At 42.7% G+C, this 16,448-nt stretch overlaps 1 protein-coding gene and 1 long non-coding RNA gene across 3 annotated transcripts in view; one reads left to right on the top strand and one right to left on the bottom strand.

The window, feature by feature from the left end:
• Nucleotides 1-16,448, top strand: part of LOC132336706 (uncharacterized) — a 31,988-nt gene that overhangs the window by 2,411 nt on the left and 13,129 nt on the right. The window contains exons 2-5 of the long non-coding RNA XR_009488928.1: nucleotides 8,077-8,167; nucleotides 8,263-8,308; nucleotides 15,580-15,633; nucleotides 16,177-16,393. This is a non-coding gene — a long non-coding RNA (uncharacterized LOC132336706). The remainder of the gene's footprint in view (nucleotides 1-8,076; nucleotides 8,168-8,262; nucleotides 8,309-15,579; nucleotides 15,634-16,176; nucleotides 16,394-16,448) is intronic.
• LOC132336691 (myosin-1B-like) overlaps nucleotides 1,536-16,448 on the bottom strand; it is a 15,783-nt gene continuing 870 nt past the window's right edge. Inside the window, exons 4-38 of one of the 2 annotated variants that reach the window (XM_059864463.1) lie at nucleotides 16,297-16,324; nucleotides 16,085-16,199; nucleotides 15,899-15,991; nucleotides 15,096-15,159; nucleotides 14,835-14,933; nucleotides 14,629-14,732; nucleotides 14,415-14,553; nucleotides 13,660-13,778; nucleotides 13,414-13,563; nucleotides 12,524-12,694; nucleotides 11,509-11,818; nucleotides 11,322-11,404; nucleotides 10,721-10,808; nucleotides 10,510-10,627; nucleotides 10,175-10,298; nucleotides 9,947-10,083; nucleotides 9,590-9,845; nucleotides 8,374-8,616; nucleotides 8,005-8,181; nucleotides 7,774-7,919; nucleotides 7,596-7,686; nucleotides 7,118-7,507; nucleotides 6,753-6,879; nucleotides 6,535-6,653; nucleotides 6,069-6,265; nucleotides 5,527-5,710; nucleotides 5,275-5,440; nucleotides 4,978-5,102; nucleotides 4,514-4,822; nucleotides 3,584-3,787; nucleotides 3,096-3,221; nucleotides 2,831-3,001; nucleotides 2,635-2,739; nucleotides 2,403-2,498; nucleotides 1,536-1,810 (exon numbers count right to left, since the gene is read on the bottom strand). In XM_059864463.1, the coding sequence (XP_059720446.1) occupies nucleotides 1,655-1,810; nucleotides 2,403-2,498; nucleotides 2,635-2,739; nucleotides 2,831-3,001; nucleotides 3,096-3,221; nucleotides 3,584-3,787; nucleotides 4,514-4,822; nucleotides 4,978-5,102; nucleotides 5,275-5,440; nucleotides 5,527-5,710; nucleotides 6,069-6,265; nucleotides 6,535-6,653; nucleotides 6,753-6,879; nucleotides 7,118-7,507; nucleotides 7,596-7,686; nucleotides 7,774-7,919; nucleotides 8,005-8,181; nucleotides 8,374-8,616; nucleotides 9,590-9,845; nucleotides 9,947-10,083; nucleotides 10,175-10,298; nucleotides 10,510-10,627; nucleotides 10,721-10,808; nucleotides 11,322-11,404; nucleotides 11,509-11,818; nucleotides 12,524-12,694; nucleotides 13,414-13,563; nucleotides 13,660-13,778; nucleotides 14,415-14,553; nucleotides 14,629-14,732; nucleotides 14,835-14,933; nucleotides 15,096-15,159; nucleotides 15,899-15,991; nucleotides 16,085-16,199; nucleotides 16,297-16,324 (5,330 nt within the window). In that variant the 3' untranslated portion in view covers nucleotides 1,536-1,654. Of the gene's footprint in view, nucleotides 1,811-2,402; nucleotides 2,499-2,634; nucleotides 2,740-2,830; nucleotides 3,002-3,095; nucleotides 3,222-3,583; nucleotides 3,788-4,513; nucleotides 4,823-4,977; nucleotides 5,103-5,274; nucleotides 5,441-5,526; nucleotides 5,711-6,068; nucleotides 6,266-6,534; nucleotides 6,654-6,752; nucleotides 6,880-7,117; nucleotides 7,508-7,595; nucleotides 7,687-7,773; nucleotides 7,920-8,004; nucleotides 8,182-8,373; nucleotides 8,617-9,589; nucleotides 9,846-9,946; nucleotides 10,084-10,174; nucleotides 10,299-10,509; nucleotides 10,809-11,321; nucleotides 11,405-11,508; nucleotides 11,819-12,523; nucleotides 12,695-13,413; nucleotides 13,564-13,659; nucleotides 13,779-14,414; nucleotides 14,554-14,628; nucleotides 14,733-14,834; nucleotides 14,934-15,095; nucleotides 15,160-15,898; nucleotides 15,992-16,084; nucleotides 16,200-16,296; nucleotides 16,325-16,448 lie in introns of both variants that reach the window. The other variant, XM_059864462.1, reaches the window with a different exon arrangement.

Genomic DNA, 16,448 nt, shown 5'->3' with positions numbered 1-16,448 from the left:
AGTGCTTCCTAGAAGATTACTTCCACATTTAGTTATAAAATGGGAGGATTCCTTGGGTGTAAACCTCAGTGTGTTTGGGAGGAGGAGGACCTCCCAGTCCTGAACACTGACTGCTGTGGTGCACTTTAAAAGGCTTCAATCCTCCTGTTTTCTCAACATCTGCTTTCCAACATCTCCAGCTCCCTTCCCCAGCAGTTTCGCAGCTCTTTGAAGCACTCCCCATATATAAAGAGGTATAAACCTAGCCAGGAACCTTGAGGGACCCACAAATACTCCTGCAGTGTGATAGAACCAAGTCTCCTTTACAATGGTAAAATGGAAAACAGTATCTGTAGTAGAATCTGCCCTTGGCAGCTGTGCAATGTGCCTGGGTCCAGTACAAGTGAGGTTCCCTATTTTAAGTACTGCTTCTTGCCTTGCAGGAAACAGCCTGTCATTTAAGACTTCAGACCAGTAAACCTTGTGTAGATGCCTTTTTTCTTCTTTGGTCAGCTCAAATACAGTTGATATCTACATTCCACTCCAGTGCTGCAAGAGTCAGACAGGTAGAACACAGTTTGTCATCATCGTCTACGGATTTTTACCTCGGTAAAAGTTAGATTTTGTGATTCCTTTCAAGTTGTAATATTCTCAGTATTATTTCCATTTGAAGACTTATCTTGCATGATGAAAACCAGATCTTTTAGCTTTTTGTATTTGTACATTAGTCTTAATTATTCCTTAGAACAAAAACTCATACATTTCAGTACTGGAAAAACTATATAGTAGTGCAGCTGTTCCCAGTTTGTTCTGGTGGCTCTACATGTTACACTGCTTGGGGTTTATCCTCTTGTTCACACTTCTATCAAGCTGTTCATTAAATTCAATTTAATTTACAACTGGAACATATTAGTATTGGCTATTCTGCCTCACAGAGGAAGTAAGGCACTGCAATATCCTCTTATCCAAATAATACATTATCTGTTTTCCTTTGAAACTGATTATTAACATCATATTTGTGAAGTTATTAACAAGGCCGTATGATCTTTAAATTTGCTCAGTAACAAGCCACTCTCTAGAGTTACTGGCCTTCACTTGCCTTGTTCTAAGGCAGCACATCACCCCTTGCCTAAGTTCCTCCATAACAACTCAGAGGCATACAGATGCTTTTTGGACTACAGATGTTTTCCCTTGGGGAAACGTCCCTCTAAATGCCACTTGCTGAAGTGATAATAGGACCATCAATGACAACCTCTGAGTACTGTACCCATGAAGAAACACAATTCACAAAGGAAAACAAATTTTTTCTATGCCAGGACAGAAAAGGTGAAAAGGTGTTTGTCCTGTCATGCCTTCGTCCTGATCCTCTCCCAATATGAAAATTAAATACGTTTTCTTCCCTCATTGGTAATAGAGTAAGACAGAGTGGAGAAATACTGGAGATGGGATAAGTAAAGCTGTACTGTTACGCAAGGCTTAAAGTGAAATAAATATGTCATTTGAAAATGCCCCAAATTTGTATAACTGCAGACCAAAATCACTGATTCTGCTGTGTATGCGATGAAATCTATGTTCTTTATTCTCTACATATAGACATGGTTATGAACACTTGAAGAAGGACAGAGGTTACACATTTTGTGCAGCCCTCAGGTCACTTCGATGCCTCATGACATCCTCACTCTTCCTCTGCTATTTTCTTGCCACTAATCTCGCGGCTCTTGGCTCGGAGCTTGTTGACCTGTGACTCTGCAATGTCAGCCCGCTCCTCGGCCTCCTCCAGCTCGTGCTGGATCTTGCGGAACTTGGACAGGTTGACATTGGACAGCTCCTCCTGTGTGGGGAAAGGGAGTCAGTGGTGAGGAGCACAGGGCAGGGATTTCACTCCTGCTGTAAGTCAGCATGGTAGGGCTGCAAATCTCCATCCCCCTCCCACCACTGCTCACACATCAGCCTCACACAGAGCTCCTCATCTTCCCCTTCTCAGGACCGTACTGGGACAAGCTCCACCAGGACTGTGTCACATGTGAGAATCAATTTCACCCCTTTGATTTATCATTTCTGTACTTATTCTCACACTACTTCCTGCCCAATTGTCAGTGCAAATTACTGGGTTGGGAAGACCAGGAAGCCTTCTGCTGCTGATTATTAGCAGAGATTAAGGAACTTGTCAGTCACTGGGTGTGGCCCCTTGGTTTGTTTACTCTGGCCTCCTGTGTGAAACAGGCTGCAGAAGTTCCCTTAATGAATGCCCTGACTGCAGGGTGCCCAGAGCTCACCATGGCCTCATGACATGATAGCAAACAGCATGGCCAAGACAGTTGTGTCTTGGGAGTTTCTTTCAAATCTTTCCTTCTGGTATTCAGCCTCATTCAGTGTCTGTCCTGCCCCAATGGAATTTTTGCCATGCTCCAAGCAATACTTACAGCTTCCTCAGCTTGTCTCTTGTAGGATTTCACTTTCATTTGCAGCTTGTCCACCAGATCCTGCAGCCTGAGAATATTCTTCCTGTCTTCCTCAGACTAAAATGTTTGGCAAATGGAGAGTAAATAATGGTTCTGCATCACGTGAGGTTAACAATTGCCCTTGGGAACGGTGTGGGCAGAGTGTGACTCACTGTGAGAAAGCCCAGTGAGAGCAGGAGAGCTCCTGCCTTACCTGGTAGGTGAGTTCCTTCACCCTCCGCTCGTACTTGCGCACACCCTTCACGGCTTCAGCGCTGCGCTTCTGCTCAGCATCAACCTCCCCTTCCAGCTCCCGCACCTGCAAGGACAAGCCCATCCCTGCAGCTGCCCTGGCAATGTCTCTCCAAGGAGGGACACGCTCACTCAGGCACAGCCCCAGCCCTACACACCCTGGCCTCCAGCTTCTGGATCTGCTTCTTCCCTCCCTTCAGTGCCAGCTGCTCAGCTTCTTCCAGACGGTGCTGCAGGTCCTTCACCGTCTGGTCCAGGTTCTTCTTCATCCTCTCCAGGTGGGCACTGGTGTCCTGCTCCTTCTTCAGCTCTTCTGCCATCATGGCCGCCTGATCAGAGCAAAAGGTCAAAGCCAATTTGGGAGTGGAGATATTTTGGGGAGAGTACATTCACCATCATCAATGCCAGGAGAGCCCAACTCACATCTGTGATGGCCTTCTTGGCCTTCTCCTCAGCATTGCGGGCTTCCTGGATGGTATCCTCCATTTCACTCTGGATCTGGGCAATGTCCGTTTCCAGCTTCTTCTTGGTGTTGATCAGGCTGGTGTTCTGTTGAACAATAAAATTTTGTGCAGTTGTTTCCAAAAGAGAAATTTACTGTTCCAATGTAAAGTTATCCTCTAAATATCTCATATCAGATATATATCTGATAAATATCTGATAAATATCTGATATCTTCCTGATGTATCTTGTCAGGTCATACACAGATAGATAGCAGAGAATGACTGAAATTTGAAGCAGCTGTTCTGACTGCTCATGCAATCCTACTCATTTTGACATAATCCATTTCTTTGTACAAGTGTAATAATTCTGGTTCAGATAAAGTACTCTACTACAAGAAATGATTTAGGAATTTACACAGATGAAAATCTATAAAGGAAGAAAATTGCCCATAAGATTTTGAATCTAACCTGAGTGTGGAGGAGCTGAACTCTCTCACTTGCATCCAGAAGCTCCTGCTCAGCCAATTTCCTCGACCGCTCCGTCTGCTCCAGGGCTGCCCGAAGCTCCTCAATTTCAGCCTGCAGCAGGTTTGCTCTGCGCTCCACCATGGCCACCTGCTCCTTCAGGTCCTCCTGTGTCCTGAGAGCATCATCCAGATGGATCTGGGTGTCCTGTAGAGAATAAAGAGAAATTAGAAGGCGAAGAATCAAGAGAAATTATAAGACGACACAGCATTGTTGCACAATTGCAATTGCCACCAGTCCCATAATGATTTTGGTAGTATAATAAATAAAAATATAGGAATATATATATATATATGTGGACTTATTGTCCATCTATGCACAGTATCTTAGAAAAGTCAGTTGGAGGCTGATTCACGAGAATCTGGGACAGCTGAAGAGTATGGTCATGTCCCTGAATTTTAGAAGAGTGGACTTGAGTCATTCAAGGAATTCCTGGATGGAAAACCCTTGAGAAACTCACCTCAAGAATAAAGAAGCAAAAAAAGAGTTAAGAATTTTTTTTCTGGAGTGCAGAAGCTCTTAATTGACATGTGTTAGCAATCAGGCAAAAGAGGCAGATCAGCATTGCTAAGCAAGGACCTTCAGATCAAAATGAAGTGTAAAAAGGAAATGCATTGGTGGCAGAAAAAGCAGGAAATGTCTTTGGAACAATATAGAGATGCTGCAAGGATGTGTAAGGATAGGATTATGAAAGCCAAGGCAGAGCTGGAGCTGAATTCCTGTTTTGGGTGGCCTCACATTGAGTATTGCATCCAATTCTGGGCTCTTCAGTTAGGGAGAGTTATTAAGGAACTAGAATGTATCTAGAGGACTGCAGCAAAGCCAGTATTGGAAAAAGTAAAACCCAAAGTGCACATTCTTGGTGTAACATACCTTGAGCACTCCCTGGGTGTTTCTCAGGTTCTTCTGGGCCTCTGCAGCCACACGATTGGCATGGCTCAGCTGGATCTCCATTTCATTCAGGTCTCCCTCCATCTTCTTCTTCAGCCTCAGGGCTTCATTCCTGCTCCTGATCTCAGCATCCAGAGTGCTCTGCATGGACTCCACAATTCTGAGATGGTTTCTCTTCATCTGGTCAATTTCCTCATCTTTCTCTGCTATCTTCCTGTCAATCTCAGACTTCACTTGGTTGAGCTCAAGCTGCAGGCGCAGGATCTTCCCCTCCTCATGTTCCAGAGAGGCCTGGAAAAGTAGACGAAACATTGATAAAATCAAAAATATTTTCAGAAATCTCAGATGCACTCCTCAGCCATAACAGAGGGTATCTCTGTTCCAGGCCTTTTCAGCCCTATTTCTTAATTTATTTACTACAGATTCCAGTGGTTGTTGTCATGTACCTCAGCTTCCTCCAGAGCAGCCTGGATTTCAGATTTCTCCTGCTCAATCTGCTTCTTCACTTTCTCCAGCTCGTGAATTGCCTTTCCTTGCTCAGCGATCTGCTCTGTGAGGTCAGAAATCTCCTCTGCAAGGAAGGGAGGAAAGCACCATGGTCAGGAAGAGAGATGAATGGTGAAAGGCTCTGGTGCAGCAAGGTGCCAAGCACGATCTTATCCTTGCAGGCCCAGAGCTGTGAAGTGTGGCAGATAGACAAGCTTGTGAGAAAGGCCAGTGAGAGCAGAGGGCCAGGGACTTACGCTGCAAGTTCTTGTTCTCCCGCTTCATTGTTTCCAGGTGGTCCAAGGACTCCTCATAGGCATTCTTCATCTTGAACAGCTCCGTGCTGAGAGAGCGCGACTCCTTCTGCGAGGCCTCCAGCTCAGCCTGCGTTTCCTCATACTTCTGCTTCCATTCTGCCAGGATCTGAAGAGAAACGGGGGGTGAGTAGGGCTGTGGCCATCACAGGGCCCTGCTCTGGCCAGGAGGGCTGGTGCTGGAGGCCAAAAGACCTTGTCAAAGTTCTTCTGCTTCTTATCCAGAGCAGCACAGGCAGCATTGGATCTCTCCACATCAATCATCAGGTCCTCCACTTCATTCTGCAGCCTCTGCTTTGTCTTTTCCAGGGAGGCACATTTGGCATTGACAGCCTCAACATGTTCCTCTGCATCCTGCAGGCGCTGGGCCAACTTCTTCCTGGGAAGTGGTAAGCACAGTTGCACATCAGAGCTTGGAAGGCTGTCAGTTCTATTCTATCATGAAAGGAGAGTTGATCACTTTAAGGGTTTTGAACTGAGCACTTTTCACAGATATAAGGATCCATACTTTGCTATGTCCTATCACCTATTCGGCCTGTCTTAGCACTTCTAGTCCGAAAGCCTATATTTTCCCTTCCTATCTCCACTTTTTCTCTGCCTTCCTCTCTCTCCTTTTTCTATAAATCTATATTCTTGCTTCCCTCCCATTCTTATCTTAACCCACTCTCAGAGATTCCTATTTCTGTTGACCAGCCTCCATTTTCTCCTGTCATTTGCCATTCTGCTTCTCCACGTACTTGGCCTCCTCGAGCTCCTCCGTGCGCTGAATCGCGTCCGTCTCGTATTTGGTTCTCCACTGGGCCACTTCGCTGTTGGCCTTGGACAGGGCTCGCTGCAGCTCCCCCTTGGCCTCCTGCTCCTCCTCATATTGCTCCCGGAGCAAGTCACAGTCGTGGCGAGCAGACTGCAGGGCATGGGCCAGGGCGTTCTTGGCCTAGATAGAGAGTGGGGTTGCGTCAAGGAGTGGTAATATCCCATGAAATCTCTTCCAATGAATTAATTTCACCCTACAAACATGACTGCTGGAGGAATGTTTGCAATGAAGGACAGATGTAAGACTGGGGAAAAAATCCACTAATCAAACTTATTGCAGAAACAAAAGCCATCTCCCAGGATGGCTTATGCTAAGCAGATTCTATCCCCACTAGGCAGTGTGAAGCTACAACTCTTGTCAGTGGCCAGTGGAAAGAAAGCAGGTATAACCTTAATTTCTTCCTCCAGATGCCTCTTCAGTTCCTCAATCTGCTGGGTGAAAGCCTGTTTGCCTCTTGACAGCTGAGAAATCAGAGCATCTTTCTCATCTACCTGGCGTGAAAATTCACCTGGGGAAGCACACAAATAAGGAGATATTCTAATTGTCATTTATGACCCAAACAAGCTGGTTTAGGAATCATGCCAAAACATATGGGAATCTCTCTAACCTGCTTCTGTCTGCAGACGAGCTCTTTGAGCATTGAGGTCATTGATCATGCGCTGATGTTCTTCTTCTTTGGTTTTAAGCTCACTCAGCTGATCTTCCAGAGTGCGGCACATCTTCTCCAGGTTGGCCTGTGGAGATCAGAGAGAATGAAAGAAGATTAGTATCTGGATGCCTTCTTATTATGTACAACAGCATTCTAACCAGAAAAAAGTGAACAGACTTGCAAGTTATAGACTGTTCCTTGGAGTTAAAAGGTTAGAAACAAGTTCCATACAGAGACATGAGTTAGACGGTCATCTGTCCATAATTTTAACAGATATACTTCAACATTTTTTATATTCCTGTTTTTTTCATATTTTTCCATACCTTGGCTTTGGAGACAGACTCCATGTTGCTGGCCAAGTCATCAATCTCCATCTTCATCTCACTCTTCTCCTTCTCCAGCTTCTGCTTCACGCGTTGCAGGTTGTCGATCTGCTCGCCCAGCTCAGCTGTGCTGTCCGCGTGCTTCTTGCGCAGGGCGGCAGCCGTGGCTTCGTGCTGCAGCGTGGCCTCTTCCAGGTCACGGCGCATCTTCTGGAACTCGGCCTCACGCTTCTTGTTCATCTCCACCTGAGCTGCTGTGGCCCCTCCTGCTTCTTCCAGGCGCTCGCTGATCTCCTCCAGCTCCCTGGACAGGTCAGCGCGATGCTTCTCTGCTTTAGCGCGAGAGGTTCGCTCTGCCTCAATTTCCTCCTCCAGCTCCTCAATGCGGGCCTGCAGAACAGCAGGGACCCTTCACAGCCGTGCCCTCCTCCTGCCTGAGCTGAGCCTGAGCAAGGCAGGGGGAGGAACAGACACTTGCCTGCAGCTCCTTGATCTTCTTCTGAAATTGCATTCCAAGGACTTGCTCATCCTCGATCTTGCCCTGGATCTGGCTGATTTCAAAATCTTTCCTTTGGGACAAGTGAACCATGTTAGAGCTCCAAGAAAAAAGACAAGTACTGCAGCCCAGCACTCAGGTGCCCCAGAGCCACACTTACTTCTTCAGTTTCTCATCCAGCTGCTGCTTATCATTCTCCAAATCCATGATGCTGTCCTGGGCCAGCTTCAGGTCTCCTTCCAGTTTCCTCTTTGCTCTCTCCAGGTCCATGCGCAGTTTCTTCTCTTGCTCCAGGGACCCTTCCAGCTAAACACAACAAGACCATCAGGGCTCTGCCAGCCAGCGTGGACTCCATACCTGTCCTGTTCCTGCTCTATGTCTGTGTGCTTACATCATCCACTTGCTGTTCCAGCTTGGTCTTGGCTTTGGTCAGAGTATTGACTTTGTCTTCCTCTGCCTGCAGGTCATCCAGGGTCTGCTGATGGGCCTCTTGGAGGGCTTTCTTCTCCTTTGTCAGCTTCACAATGGTCTCATCCAAAGCTGCCATCTCCTCGGTGAGGTTTTTCACCTACAAATATAAGCATGTTTTAAAATTTGGAAGAAAAAGAGTTAATTGGTTTTATGTTTCATTTATATTTTGGATGCTCAGCTCAAGATGCACAGCTCAAGATTTTCCACAGTTAGCCTGTCTTTTGGTAAGTTGCCTTTTACTCTGAGTCTGTAATTTCATGACCCTTTATGTGACTGCCAATGTGTGTACCTTGTTTTCGGTGGCATGTTTTTCCTTCTCCACCTTGGCCAGTGTTAGCTCAAGGTCATCAATATCTTTCTTCAGCTCTGAACATTCATCCTCCAGCTTCCTCTTCTTGGCTGTCAGCTCAGCATTAATTTCTTCTTCATCCTCAGCCCTTTCAGTCACCTCCTTGACTTTGGCTTCCAGCTGGATTTTTGTTTTGATGAGCTGGTCACACCTTTCCTCAGCATCAGCCAAAGCATCAGCTTCCTGGTGGGAAATTGCAGGAAATTGTATTTAGTACTGAAGGAACTGATGTGAATTGGCAAGACTTTCATAATTACTTTTGGGGAAAAAACAAACTGTGCAATTGCATTGGAAACTAAAAATCTAGAAAAAGTTTTTAGTTAGTTTTCTTTTTGGACCTTTTGCATCATTAATAGAGCTCTGTTTAGCTACATTTCATTTCAACCTATTTAGCTTGGATATATCAGAAAGTCACTTTGATTTAATTGATATTTTTCTTTTCTCCCTTTGAAAGTGATTTTTTCTTATTATGTACTAAATTCAAATTTATGTGGAAGTGTTGAGAAATGTAAATAACTCTACCTCCAAGGAAATATTTGAAACTCCCATTAGTAGCTTTATATTCAGCCAATGGTGTCAGTGGACAATAGAATGAGATTCATCATTCTCTGAAACAGGCATTTCAACTCAAGGGTCTCGCCAGAACGTTTTTTATTGTTCTGAGAGGCCAAAAGCCATTGGAGACAGATATATGGAGATGATGCTTGTGTTCTAAGTTGTAATGGTCATCTGTGTTTTCTGGGTGTAGTAGGTACAGGAGGTGAGGTGAGATCTGCTATAAGAAATGGTAATCAGCTCTTCATTTTGACAACTGAGTTAAGGAGAGTTGTAGGTCAGTCAAGCTACTGTCTCTGCTCCCTAGATTCACTACAGTGACTACAGTAAGGCTTTATGTCTCACATAATGTCTCTCATATGGCTTTATGATCTCAAGCAGACACATGCAGGTATGAAGACTCAAAATTCATACTTTTTAAATTACAGCTCGCAATAGTAAGATTGAGTGGAGAAAGAATGTGGCCTTAATTTTACCTTCACTTACATGGTATTAGGCTTAAAGTATCTTAGAAGGCTTAGTATGTAATTTGAGAGTCCCATAAAAGGAAAGAAGAGCTAGATCTTATTTACTTATAAAAGTATAGAAATATGTTACTTACAGCCTGCACTTGGAGCTGCAGGTCATTTTTCTCCTTCATCAGAGATGCCATTTTCTCTTCAAGCTCCTTACGCTTTGCCTCAGCCTTCGCAAGCTCTTCCTTGGTTTTCTCAAATTCTTCCTTCATGTTGGCCATTTCCTTCTCAGACTCTGCACTCTTCAGCAAGGGCTTGATCTTGAAGAACAGCTTCATCCATGGCCAGTGTTTGACATTCATGAATGAACGAATGTTGTACTGGATGCAGAAGATGGATTCCCTGAGGAATAATTAAAATGTATAATGAATATTCTTAGTCTGACAAGTGTCAACACTTTTCCATGAGCAAAATGACTTTAACTGAAGAAGAGGAAGGTGTACCTGCGCTCCACCATTCTCTGGTACTCCACCCTCGCCAGGAAGCCCCTGCACCTGGCCTGGGTGCGGGTGATGAGCTGTGCCAGCTTCTCATCCCTCATCTCCTCCAGGATCCCTATCAGCCCAGCTTTGAAGAACACCTTGAGAGAGGGAACGTTGCAGCACATCACTGTCAGGTAGAGAGAGCAAAGCCCAGGCAGGCAGTGAAGGGGGGTGGGGGGGATTTTGTACCTTGGTGTGTCCAAATTTGTACTGGGTGTGGTCCACATCGATTGAACTAAGAAGCTTCTCAGAAGCCTTCTTGCTATCGATGAACTGTCCCTCAGGGATGGCACTGGCATTAAGCACCTTGTATCTGTGGAATTGGAGGAAATAGGAGGAAGACAATGTCCAGTCATAAGAACATTCTTTCATTACTGAAACCAAGAGCAGTGTTTGCAGCAACATGAGACTGAGGAAGTTGGAATTTCATCTCTCCATACTTAGAGACTCTGGCAAACTTAGTTGTGTGTTGGAGAGAAGTTGGTGAGGACTCTTGATTTATCTCTAAATTTCATAGCTCTCACCTCTGTTTGAAGTCAGCGTAGAGGACTCTGCTGGGGAACCCTTTCCTGCAGATCCTGATCCCTTCCAGCACGCCGTTACAGCGCAGCTGGTGCAGCACCAGCTCATGCTCCATGGCACCTGGCAATGCAGAGCACAAATGAGTGGCACAGATTGCAGTGCAGAGGGGAATGGATGCATCAGAGCAAGGATCTTTCAGCTTGGGGCTCTTACCAGGTGTTTTAGTCTCATTGGGGATGATGCAGCGCACAAAGTGGGGGTGAGTGCTCCGCAGATTGGTCATCAGCTTGTTGAGATTCTCCTGTGGGATCATGCATAGTAGTTTAGATGAAGGAAATTTACTTTTGTATACTTTGTAGGTAGATGCCAAGGAACTAACATAATAAATCTTAGAAGAAGCTTTTAAATTTTTCATCTAGATTTAATGAAACCTTCTATATACTTTTTATTGAAAAGTATTTTCATTAAAAAAATATTTTAAATTCTTCGCCTTATTTTGGAAGAAGTAAAACAGTACTCTATAAATACTGTTTATAGAGTAAACAGCCCTTTTGGGATAAATATTTATATTTCTATTACGTGACAGATTCTGAAAAATATTTTTCCCAAAATATGGGAGTGAACTTTTACAAGAAATTCAGAGAGCCAAATGAACAATGAATCCTTAATTTGAACAGAAAATCACAATGAAATGCACTTCATACTTAATATCGCTTCTTTATAAAACCAATGCCATAATAGAAACCTGAGTGCATTTAGCTCAGATTTGACATTCTGTTTATGTCACTTTATAGAAAATTAATCCATACTTTACCCGGAAAAGAGCTGAGACAGTCTGGAAAGAAGAACCCTTCTTCTTGCCTCCCTTCTTGCCACCACCACCACCACCACTAGCCTCTTAAAAAAAAAAAAAAAAAAAGTTCTTTAATATAACCGTATAACCTTTTTTGTTCTATCTTTACATAAGGCAGTTGTTGAAAAAGAAAGTTTAGAAAAATAACCTGCTTCTCCTCCACCATAAGAAGCAAAAAGTAAAGCCAGGGTCTTCACAGATGATTTCTGGTACAGCCCAATGACAGTTTCATTCAGAGGGTCCTTGTTCTTCTCCAGCCACCCAGTGATGTTGTAATCCACTGTGCCAGCATAGTGCACCAGGGAGAAGTGAGCCTCAGCCTTGCCTTTGGCAGGTTTTGGCTTCTGGAAGTTGCTGGACTTGCCCAGGTGCTGGTCATAGAGCTTGTTCTTGAAAGAGGTGTCAGTTGCCTTGGGGAACATGCACTCCTCTTCCAGGATGGAGAAAATGCCCATGGGCTGGAAGATAGTTCAATAAACAAGAGAGAATGCCTGTAGAATATATGATTAAGGCTTGGTCTCAAAGGGAATTTAGTAAGTGACAGGAAGCTGAAAAACTAACTTTGTAGAAAATTTATTTCTAAAAAGTGAGTTTAAAAGATACACCTGCTTGATTTACATTTTGGCATCGTGATTCAGAATGTTTTCTGTGCCAAAGACCATGTTAAAGTTCATGAGGAGAAAGAATATATTTTAAAGTGCTCTACACAGATGTGTCCATGGCATATTTACTTGTGTTTTTAATTGTCAATCAGAGCCCTAAATTGTTATAGGAGCTACAAGAAATCTCTCTTTCTTCCTCTCAGAGGTCGGGTACTGTACTTGCTTTGCTGTGAACCATACAGAACCATTACAGATAACTGTATGGATAACCAGTTATCAATTTCCAGATAACTTTATTCCAGAACCCTAATAAATGTTTTCAATTTACTTTAGGAACTGCCTTGTGTTTTCAAAGATAATATCCTTTAGCCAAGCAAATGAGATACCTTCCATGCAGAGAATGTGTGATAACTACTTCTATAGTTTTCAGTGGACTTTGTAATATCTATAATGCATAATTAGCAATAGGACAGTTCAAGATGCATTTCTGCAATTAAAACCAAATACAAGAATCCAACCATTAGAAATTTAAAACAATGAGATCTTGAATGGAAAACATACCTTCTCAATGAGTTCAATGCAGGCAGCCAGGTCCATCCCAAAATCAATGAATGTCCATTCAATCCCCTCCTTCTTGTACTCCTCCTGCTCCAGCACGAACATGTGGTGGTTGAAGAACTGTTGCAGTTTCTCATTGGTGAAGTTGATGCACAGCTGCTCCAGGCTGTTGAACTGCTCAGTGGAAAAAAACCACAACAACCCACCCTCATCAATATGCTCAGTTCTTCATCATTGTCCTCCACCATTTATAAATCTCCCCATTTAAAACATAACTGTATAATCAGGACCTCATCATAACAGAACCTATATGCAGCTCCAGAAAGAAATAGCTACACAATGAAAATGAGCGATTTTTCTGGAGCAGATTTTTTAGTGAATCTGCTAAAATTAATAAAATACTTTGACATTTTTTTATTAAGCAAACAAGATGATTCAGCAAACAAGCATGCTCTTGTCTCCAAATTGAAAACCCTTGATATCTCTTATTAAATAAATAACTGTTCTTTTCTTGGTTCTTAAAACATTTTGAACATCTTTAACTCATTATATATTTACCAATGCATCTCCTAGCTCTGCTCCAGAAGCTCTGTTATAAATTTATCCAAAATATTTTGAGTTATTTAATCTTTAACATTAAGCTCAAACAGTTGTAGTGTTACAACATATAAAATTCTATTTGCTACTTCTGCACAAACAACATGACTCTGTGCTTGTACTGATGGAGCTTTTGAGGATTTTGTTTTCTCCTGGAAAAGTATATGACTGGGTTTTTTTTGTACATAAAATCACAAATGACTAGCATGTTAAACCTTCAGAGGAATATTACTTGCAAGTCCTCTAATATAGCAATCTTTCCCTTCAAGAGCAGCCCTCAAACCTGAAATCCTTACATCAAAGATCTCAAAGCCAGCAATGTCCAGCACACCAATGAAGTACTGCCTGGGCTGCTTCGTGTCCAGCTGTTCATTGATGCGAACAACCATCCACAGGAACATCTTCTCATAGACAGCCTTTGCCAGTGCACCCACTGAATTGTATACCTAAACCAAAGCAGAATGGAGCAGAAGGAAATTAGCAGCCAAGGGGAGAGAGTAAATCAAGACTGAGGTTCCCAGTCACCAAGTGGTTGTTGTTACCTGCTGCACAGTTTGGCCCTTGGTCACGTATTCATTCCCCACCTTGACTCGGGGGTAGCAGAGGGCCTTGAGCAGGTCTGCTGAGTTCAGACCCATCAGGTAGGCAGCCTTGTCAGCAACTAAGTACAAGGACAAGGAGATAGAAAAATTAAAGCTAGCAAGACATGCAGCACTTTGAGTGATGAACCCTTCCCAAAACAGCTGCAATATTTAATGTTCTTGTTATCAAATTTTGCTTACTGGCTCTCAGGGGATCCATGACATAATTATTCAATTGAAATCGTCTTTGAATTGAATGTTTTACAGAGCAGTTCATCTAAAGGCTATATGTGTTTTTAAAAATCTTCACAGAAACATCTAGAAATAATGTATTTATTAAAAATTATCCTGGAATTCATGAGTAATTTTGCCCTAAAGTGATTTATGAAGTAGAACCTCTATAACTGAATATAATGCCTTTATTTTCTTTGACTATCAAGTAGAAACAATATTTTTCAAAAAATATTTTCTTTCTTAGTAGGTCTAAGCACACTGAGCAATCTATGATGATTCAGAGTGGTAGCTCAGGAGGGATTTTTGGACATATATGCAGTTGGTAGTGCAGATAATGATGAGCAGTAATTGAAGAAAGAGTGCATTTTGTATGGCAGTTTCATACCTATGTATTATCTCACCTAACACATTTCTATTCCATCTTCCAAATACTGATTTATAATTGCCACTTCTAACAGGTTAGCCAAAGATTTTGCTGATACCTTCGGTGCCATCAGGCTCTGCCTGCTCCTCTCGTTGCTTCTGCTTGAACTTCAGGTTCCCATAGTGCATGACAGCCCCTGTCAGCTTGTAGATGGCTGTTTTCTCATCAGCACTGAAGCCCAGGATGTCAATGGCACTCTGAAATAGGAACAGTAAAGTAAAGCATTTGTCTGGGAGATCCCAATAGTTCCAATACTCTGAATTGCTACTTACATCTGTAGCCATCAGCTCCTCCTGGTCGTTAATGCTGGCGACAGTGATCTCGCCTTGACTCACAAATTGGTAGTCATATGGGTTGGTGGTGATGAGGAGCATGTCTGAAAATAAGAAGATGGGTCATGTAGGCTTAGTTTAGTCAAGCAAGTAATGGTTTGAGCAGATACTCAGCAATCTTCCTCCAAGTTAGTAGTTCTTCCTACCAATGAGCTCCGGCTTCTTGTTGGACATGATCTGATAAAAGATGTGGTAGCTCCTTTCCGCCTTGAGCTGGAAAGTGACTCTGGACTTCTCCAGCAGATCTGGAGGGAAAATTTAGTTAGAAACAAGAAGAAACAGCAAAAGAAAAAAAAAAGAGAAGATGGGAAGACAACAGGGAAAAGAGTATAGATGGTGGGGTGAAAATATGTTGTATGGTTAGATGGGGGAATGGATGGATTGTGAACTGCTGTCAAGTGTCTTACATGTTTCAATATCTGCTGAAGCCAGTTTTCCTGTGGCACCAAAATGGATTCTGATGAATTTGCCCTTTAAAAAATAAAAGTGTTTTAAGATTTACAACATAGAAAGTATATGTGAAATAAAGAAGTTGGCACAATTTTTCTACTTAGAGACATTTTCTTAAAAGCTCGGTATTTGCACCATGCACATAAAGTTATCTTTTCCATTTTTAACCATGAAAATAATCAGCAGTGGCAAAACTATATTTTAAGTATGCTAAGCGAACAAATGAGACAGAATGTGTGAAATTCATTTAACAAATTATTCTAACTATATCCCTGCATACAGAGAGCAGTTAATGATACAGAAATATCAATCTAAGTAGTTGAGCTGCTAAGATCTGAATTGTGATCTGATCAACAACTTCACTTCTGAAATGAAGCAAATATATTATTCAATTAGAAAATATCTTTCTTTCTTTCTTTCTAATTCTTTCATCTCTCCTAGCCTCATTCCCTTTTTTCCTGCAATTTGTCTGTCTCTGAGAAAATTAATATAAATGTAAGTAAAAAAAACCAGCTATTTTTAAACATTACAGTATGTTCTAGGAGAAACACCACATAACATGTTATTATTTGCATTTTAATGTAAAACGAAATTAATTTTTTGTGTTGTGAAATCTGGAGAATGATCTTTAGGATAAGTGGCATAGCCACGGTAAGAAAATTCAGTTTTACTCTTGAAAACATGATGGCTGAACAGAAAAGAATACTGACATAAACTCTTGTTTACTATGTTAGAAGAAATATTTTGTTAAGCAACTCACAAAGCGTGAGGAGTTGTCGTTCCTCACGGTCTTGGCGTTTCCAAAGGCCTCCAGCAGTGGGTTGGCGCTGATGATTTGATCCTCAAGCGTTCCCTGCAGGGTGATAATTATTGCTAGTTATCCTTTCCAAAAATCATGTCAAGAACAAAGGAAAGCATTGATCCCAACATGTATCTACTAAATTACCTGCATTTTGCCTGATGTTTGTTCTTCCTTCTTCTTCTCTCCACTGGCTGCAATTGTTGCAAAGTACTGGATGACACGCTTTGTGTTCACAGTCTTCCCGGCCCCGGATTCTCCGCTGCCAAAGCCAAGAGAGAAGCAGAGGGTGCGTGGTCAGGCAGGAGGTGCCCTGGCACTGGGCAGCCCCCAGGGACCCATGCAGGGAGGGTACCTACGTGATCAGGATGGACTGGTTCTCACGATCTGTGAACAAGGCAGAAACACAGTGCTCAAAACTCAATAAACCACAGAGAAAGAATGAAACATAGTCAGGTAATTCTAATGTTTTGCTGATGTCAGCTTTACTTAATCAAGCAAACCTCCAAAA

The sequence above is a fragment of the Haemorhous mexicanus genome, chromosome 20 (genome assembly GCF_027477595.1).
Source record: "Haemorhous mexicanus isolate bHaeMex1 chromosome 20, bHaeMex1.pri, whole genome shotgun sequence".
Lineage (NCBI taxonomy): Eukaryota > Metazoa > Chordata > Aves > Passeriformes > Fringillidae > Haemorhous > Haemorhous mexicanus.
Note: the sequence above shows the minus strand (reverse complement) of the source record. Positions and strands in the feature narration are given on the sequence as shown.